Source organism: Urocampus carinirostris, chromosome 1, assembly GCF_059441175.1.
Source record: "Urocampus carinirostris isolate Australia breed hairy pipefish chromosome 1, RoL_Ucar_1.0, whole genome shotgun sequence".
NCBI classification, from domain to species: Eukaryota; Metazoa; Chordata; class Actinopteri; order Syngnathiformes; family Syngnathidae; genus Urocampus; species Urocampus carinirostris.
The window spans coordinates 66099903-66107069 of NC_142349.1; the positions used below are offsets into that span (position 1 = coordinate 66099903).

Sequence of the window (7167 nt, forward strand, 5' to 3'; positions counted from 1 at the left end):
TCCATGTATATAATTGTACAGCACGAGGAATGTGACTCTTCCGATTTCTTTTCACTATTGCACGAATCGCACCTCAAACGCACAAATAGACGATATTAATCTCAGCGTTTTCATGCACACTGCCTCCGGAACCGATGAGGATTTTATGAACTACAGGAGGAAGGAAGTCGGATTTCAAATGGAGAGATATACAGAGTCCTGATCCCTGTGATATTCTGCATATTATTCAATTCAAATCACATTTATTTGTGACACCCTTAATCACAAAATGTCTCAAAGAACTGCATAGGTTACGTTTTACGCTAGGTATTTTAGCTCCTTTTGAGTTTTTTTACCAGTTTACCTTTCTAGATAGCTATCAATCTACTTTTTTAAACTATTTTGCAAGCTATCTAGCTAGCTTCTTACAATTTTTGTATGCTATCTTAACATTTTACCTTTTTTACTAGTTATCAAGCTAAATATTGACCTCCTTTCTTGATAGCAATATAGCTTTTTGTCTAGCTATTTTAGTTGGATTTTTACTCTTTCTAGCTCCCTTATAGTCGTTTTTTTAACCAGTAATCACGCTACTTTATAGCTATTAGCAAGCTATATAGCTATTTACATTTTTTGCATGCTATCTAGCTAACATTTGATCTTTTTTTGCTTGTTATCGAGCTAAATGTTTCCTTCCGTTCTAGCTAGCTGTCTCGATTTTTCTTTAGCTATCTGGTTATTCAGCTGGCTTTTTACCCTTTTAGCTAGTTATCTATTTTTTGTACGTTATCTAGCTAATATTCTATCATTTTTTTGTTAGTTATTAAGCTTAGTTTTGGCCTTTTTTTTTTTTTAGATACCCGTATAGCTGTTTTAGCTTTCTATCTGGCTATATAGTTGACTTTTTACTATTTAGGCTAGTCATCTAGCTCCATTTTAGTTTTTGACTGGTTTACCTTTCTAGCTAACCATCAAGCTACATTTTAGCTATTTTACAAGCTATCTAGCTATTTACATTTTTTGCATGCTATCTAGCTAACATTTGATCTTTTTTTGCTTGTTATCGAGCTAAATGTTTCCTTCCGTTCTAGCTAGCTGTCTCGATTTTTCTTTAGCTATCTGGTTATTCAGCTGGCTTTTTACCCTTTTAGCTAGTTATCTATTTTTTGTACGTTATCTAGCTAATATTCTATCATTTTTTTGTTAGTTATCAAGCTTAGTTTTGGCCTTTTTTTTTTTTTAGATACCCGTATAGCTGTTTTAGCTTTCTATCTGGCTATATAGTTGACTTTTTACTATTTAGGCTAGTCATCTAGCTCCATTTTAGTTTTTGACTGGTTTACCTTTCTAGCTAACCATCAAGCTACATTTTAGCTATTTTACAAGCTATCTAGCTATTTACATTTTTTGCATGCTATTTAGCTAACATTTTATCTTTTTTTGCTTGTTATCGAGCTAAATGTTGCCTTCCGTTCTAGCTAGCTGTCTCGATTTTTCTTTAGCTATCTGGTTATTCAGCTGGCTTATTTACGCTTTTAGCTAGTTATCTATTATTTGTACGTTATCTAGCTAATATTCTATCATTTTTTTTGCGAGTTATCAAGCTTAGTTTTGGCCTTTTTTTTTTTTTTTTTAGATACCCGTATAGCTGTTTTAGCTTTCTATCTGGCTATATAGTTGACTTTTTACTATTTAGGCTAGTCATCTAGCTCCATTTTAGTTTTTGACTGGTTTACCTTTCTAGCTAACCATCAAGCTACATTTTAGCTATTTTACAAGCTATCTAGCTATTTACATTTTTTGCATGCTATCTAGCTAACATTTTATCTTTTTTTGCTTGTTATCGAGCTAAATGTTGCCTTCCTTTCTAGCTAGCTGTCTCGATTTTTCTTTAGCTATCTGGTTATTCAGCTGGCTTTTTACCCTTTTAGCTAGTTATCTATTATTTGTACGTTATCTAGCTAATATTCTATCATTTTTTTGTTAGTTATCAAGCTTAGTTTTGGCCTTTTTTTTTTTTTTTAGATACCCGTATAGCTGTTTTAGCTTTCTATCTGGCTATATAGTTGACTTTTTACTATTTAGGCTAGTCATCTAGCTCCATTTTAGTTTTTGACTGGTTTATCTTTCTAGCTAACCATCAAGCTACATTTTAGCTATTTTACAAGCTATCTAGCTATTTAAATTTTTTGCATGCTATTTAGCTAACATTTTATCCTTTTTTGCTTGTTATCAAGCTAAATGTTGCCTTCCTTTCTAGCTAGCTGTGTCACTTTATTTTAGCTATCTGGTTATTCAGATGGCTTTTTACCCTTTTAGCTAGTTATGTAGTTGTTTATTTTTTTACCAGTTTACCTTTCTAGCTAACTATCAAGCTACTTAGCAAGCTTTTTACATTTTTTGTACACTACCTAGCTAACATTTGATCTTTTTTTGCTTGTTATCGAGCTAAATGTTGCCTTCCTTTCTAGCTAGCTGTGTCGCTTTTTTTTTAGCTATCTGGTTATTCAGCTGGCTTTTTACCCTTTTAGCTAGTTATCTAGCTCGTTTATTTTTTTTACCAGTTTACCTTTCTAGCTAACTATCAAGCTACTTAGCAAGCTTTTTACATTTTTTGTATGCTATCTAGCTAACATTTAATCTTTTTTTGCTTGTTATCGAGCTAAATGTTGCCTTCCTTTCTAGCTAGCTGTGTCGCTTTTTTTTAGCTATCTGGTTATTCAGCTGGCTTTTTACCCTTTTAGCTAGTTATCTAGCTCGTTTAATTTTTTACCAGTTTACCTTTCTAGCTAACTATCAAGCTACTTAGCAAGCTTTTTACATTTTTTGTACACTACCTAGCTAACATTTGATCTTTTTTTGCTTGTTATCGAGCTAAATGTTGCATTTCCTTTCTAGCTAGCTGTGTCGCTTTTTTTTAGCAATCTGGTTATTCAGTTATCTTTTTACCCTTTCAGCTAGTTATCTAGCTCGTTTAATTTTTTACCAGTTTACCTTTCTAGCTAACTATCAAGCTACTTAGCAAGCTTTTTACATTTTTTGTATGCTATCTAGCTAACATTTGAACTTTTTTTGCTAGGTATCAAGCTAAATTTTGGCCTACTTTCTAGCCACATACCTAGCTGTTTTTCGCTTTCTATCCGACTATTTAGTTGGCTTTTTATCCTTTTGGCTAGCTATCTAGCCCCTTTAGGTTTTTTGACCTGTTTACCTTCTCAAGCTACTTTTTAGCTAGTTAGCAAGTCACCTAGCCAAGATGCCATTTTAAAAATTCAAACCAAAGTGGGTGCTAAATAGTAACAAAAGGTAGCTCGGCCCTAGAAAAGCGTTGGGGACCCCGGATTATCAAGAATCTTGAACCCCCATTAATTTTCCAAACCATTCGGACACAGAGACGCAACAAATGGACATCTTGCAAATTCCACGCGGCGTCCGAACGCATCCATTCCGGATGCAGTGTGCAAGAAGCTTCAGCCTCATTCCAGGTTGGAGTCTCTTTTTTTTAAGCCTGCATTGAATGCATACTGTGTTCAGGATGTGTTATTTAGCACTTTAAATTTAAAAAACAACAACATTCTTCTGCAATATCTCACATTCCAGTCACTGTGACCATGACAGAAAAAAATAGTTTATTTTTCTCAGATGAGATTTTGTCATTCATAAATTATTTTGCTACATGATTTTGTGAATGTATTCCGAATATAGAGGAATTCCACTAAGGTAGAAAAGCGTTTACACTAAATAAACATCATGGATTGAAACACATCTGGGTTGATCTAGTGACTTTTGTTTGCTAACCAATATGCAGCGCCCTCTATTGGTGTAAAGGACTTCCTTTATGTAAATATAACCCTATTAATTCAAATAATGAGCATAAACATGATTTTTTTAAAACTCTTAGGTCTAGAAATTTTTAATAATATTACACTAAATGAGAAGCCCTTTGAAGACACTGAAATGTTTGGCAGCCGTCTTACTGCTACAGAAGCACGGATGGCCATCTTGCAATGGTAGCTCGTCCTGGCGGTGCTTTTGGCACTAGCCGAGTCCTGCATGGGATGGTCGCCAGTCCAGTCCAGAAATTCAGGCATCTTCAACATTTTTTCCACGGTTTCATTCTCTAGCCAGTCACGTAAGCGATTTGGCTGCAGTCTCGGGCTCGCCGCTAACCATTGTTGTTGGTTGCTCTTTGTAATTAAAGCTTTTAGGTTTAGAAATTTGTAATGATATTACACAACTTGAAGCTAAAACGCTTGGCGGCCATTTTAGCACTATAAAAGCTAGAGTGACCATTTTGTAAAGATAGCGCCTCCTGGTGGTGCTTTAGGCACTTAACGGCTACCCACCTTCTTCAGCTGAGCTCTATATGTGAAGGTCACCAAGTCCTGTGATTCATGCAACTTCGACTTTGTCCCCGTTTTCTTCTCTAGCCACTCATGTTAGCTACTTTGCTAAGGCTAGCTGTTAACCGTTATCGTTAGTCACTTCATGTAAATAAAGCTTTGAATTAAATAATATAACATTCCTCTAACCAACGGATGCTTGTGATCGATTTTTCCCCATCGTTTCCTTCTCTAGCCACTCATGTTAGCCATTTGGCTGCAGGTTATGACAGTCATTTTTTTCTTCCTGGCCCCACCTCTCCCAAAATGTCTCAACCAAATGCCGCCTGCATCTCAAAAACTTTTTCCACCCCTGCTCTAGAATAATACAAATTAAATAATACAATATTCCTCTTAGCACCAAAGGCCTTTAGTATTTGTTTTTTTTCATTGTTTCCTTCTTTAGCCACATATTTAAAACGTATGGCTGCAAACTATGGCAGCAATTTCCTCCTGGTCTGACCGCTTTTCAAATGTTTTAACCCAATTCAAAGTTTGCACACTCCGTTTTAGAAAAATCGAAATAAAATATTCCCCTAAGTACTACATGATTGTGATCTTGGATTTTTTTCCCCATTGTTTCCTTCTCTAGCCACTCATGTTAGCCATTTGGCTGCAGGTTATGACAGTCAATTTTTCTTCCTGGCCCCACCTCTCCAAAAATGTCTTAACCAAATGCCACCCCTGCTCTAGAATAATACAAATTAAATAATACAATATTCCTCTCAGCAACCAGAGGCCTTTAATGTTCGGTTTTTTTTTATTGTTTCCTTCTTTAGCCACATATTTAAAACGTATGGCTGCAGGCTAGGGCAGCAATTTCCTCCTGGCCCGACCCCATTGCAAATGTTTTAACCCAATTCAAAGTTTGCACACCCCATTTTGAAAAAAAAAAGTACTACATAATTGTGATCTTTTTTTTACCATTATTTCCCTCTCAAGCCACTCATGGTAGCCATTTAGCAACAGACTACGCCGGTCTTAATTTTTCATCGAAGATGTTTCAGCCCAATACTGTCCACACAAGCTTGCCCTAGTTTTGTTATTTTTAATATAAATTGTCTCATTACACTAAAATAACATAAAAATGAGATAAATCACTTAAAATAAGCAAAAAATGTTCTTCAAATAGGATGAGATTTTTTTTGGCATTGTAGAAAACTGATTTATAAAAGAAAGGCATTATTGTCACAACATGATTCCGATTGTGATTTAATAATTCATTCATTTATACAGGAGCAATTGAATGCACCGCCAAAAGAAACTCCTAGTTTCAATCCCCCCACCCGCAATCGAACGCCCACCCCGCCCCAAGTATCGCTCGTCCACCCGACACACAAGTCCTTGCGGGATTTCGTCCCTCCCGCGCTCAGTGCGTGAGCGATTTCCTCCCCTTCAACATCCTTCTCAAGATCACCTCGATTCCTCCTCGGGTGCTGAGCCTCTTGATCCAGCCGTGGGTCCTCTTGCGCTTCAGGTTTTTGGGCTGGTACTCCATTCCTCTTTTCTTGGTCCGCACTTGCTGGTATTGCCACGGGAGCTGGCCGAAGACCCCCGCGCCTTCGGCTTGGGGAGGAAGAGGCCTGCCGGCGGACATCTGCTGGCCCGCGGGAACTCTGGGAAGAAGCCAGTTGCTGAAGAATCGGAGGTGAGGATCCCTGTTTATTGCTGGGATGCTAGGAGAGAGAATATGAAAACGATTCATTGTCACTTTGTTTTTCTGTGTTTAATACCTCATCTGATGATACACCTAATATTGGGAGTTTTTTAATCTGAGAGCTACTTTTTCCTACTGATTAGCACCAAGGGCTACCAGTTTTGATAAGCAGTACTGGGGCGGCAGTAGCTCAGGAGGTAGAGCGCTCGTCTTGGGATCAAGGGATCCCAGTTCGAATCCCGGCTCGTCCTTGTTACATGTCAAAGTGTCCTTGGGTAAGACACAGAACCCCTAATAAGCCGGTTAGCGCCTTACATGGCTGCAAGGCCGCTATTGGGAAATGTGGAGCACATTGTAAAGCGCTTTGGGAAGTCATTGACTTGAAAAGCGCTATATAAAATGCAGATCATTTCATTTCATCATTTCATACTGAAATAACAAGTCTATCCTTGCTATGTTGTAACTATGTCATTAATATGTTATTACCGGATTATAATTATTGGGCGTGGGGTTAAAACAGTCAACCACGAAAACAAAACAAAAAGGGGCGGGACGATATGGGTCGGTCACGCGATACTCGGGTGCCGACTGGATTTATATCATGATTCTGGATATTTGCGATTCGATATAATTGATGACTGTGATTTAATTTGTTTCCCTGAAACAAACGGCAAAAATAAGGGACCCGATATATTATTTTGCTTTCGATCTGAAAATTAAAAAACACAAACAAAATAGTACAAAAATACTACTACAGTAACACTATATTACAAAAATACTACGACACAAATACTATGACTAAAAAACTATGAAGATACAACTACATCAATAGTACAAAATAAATAATGTGCGGTCCCTTCTTAAGAATTATTCATTTTCCTCATGTTACCAGCTCAGTAGCCTAGATGGTAAGGCGCCCGCTTTGAGACTGGGAGGTTCGGGTTCGCGCCCCGGCCGAGTCATTCCTAAGACTTAAAAAGTGGTCGGCGGCGCCCTCTGTTGGCTGCGGCTGCATCGGCTCGCTACAACGGGTCAGGTGCAATCGACATTTTTTATCCTGACCAGCTGTATCTCTGTGTGGTGTGGAGGCTGCAGCGCTACCGACTGGGGTAGTGTGAGGAGGGTAACGAGGACAGCAGAGAAAATAAT

At 37.7% G+C, this 7167-nt stretch overlaps 1 protein-coding gene across 1 annotated transcript; it reads right to left on the reverse strand.

Moving 5' to 3' along the window:
* Window positions 1-5653: 5653 nt before the first annotated feature.
* mrpl34 (mitochondrial ribosomal protein L34) lies at window positions 5654-6066 on the reverse strand. The gene has a single exon (XM_088326190.1). It carries the CDS (start codon window positions 6064-6066, stop codon window positions 5731-5733), a length of 336 nt encoding a protein of 111 aa, XP_088182316.1. The 3' UTR covers window positions 5654-5730.
* Window positions 6067-7167: the final 1101 nt, after the last annotated feature.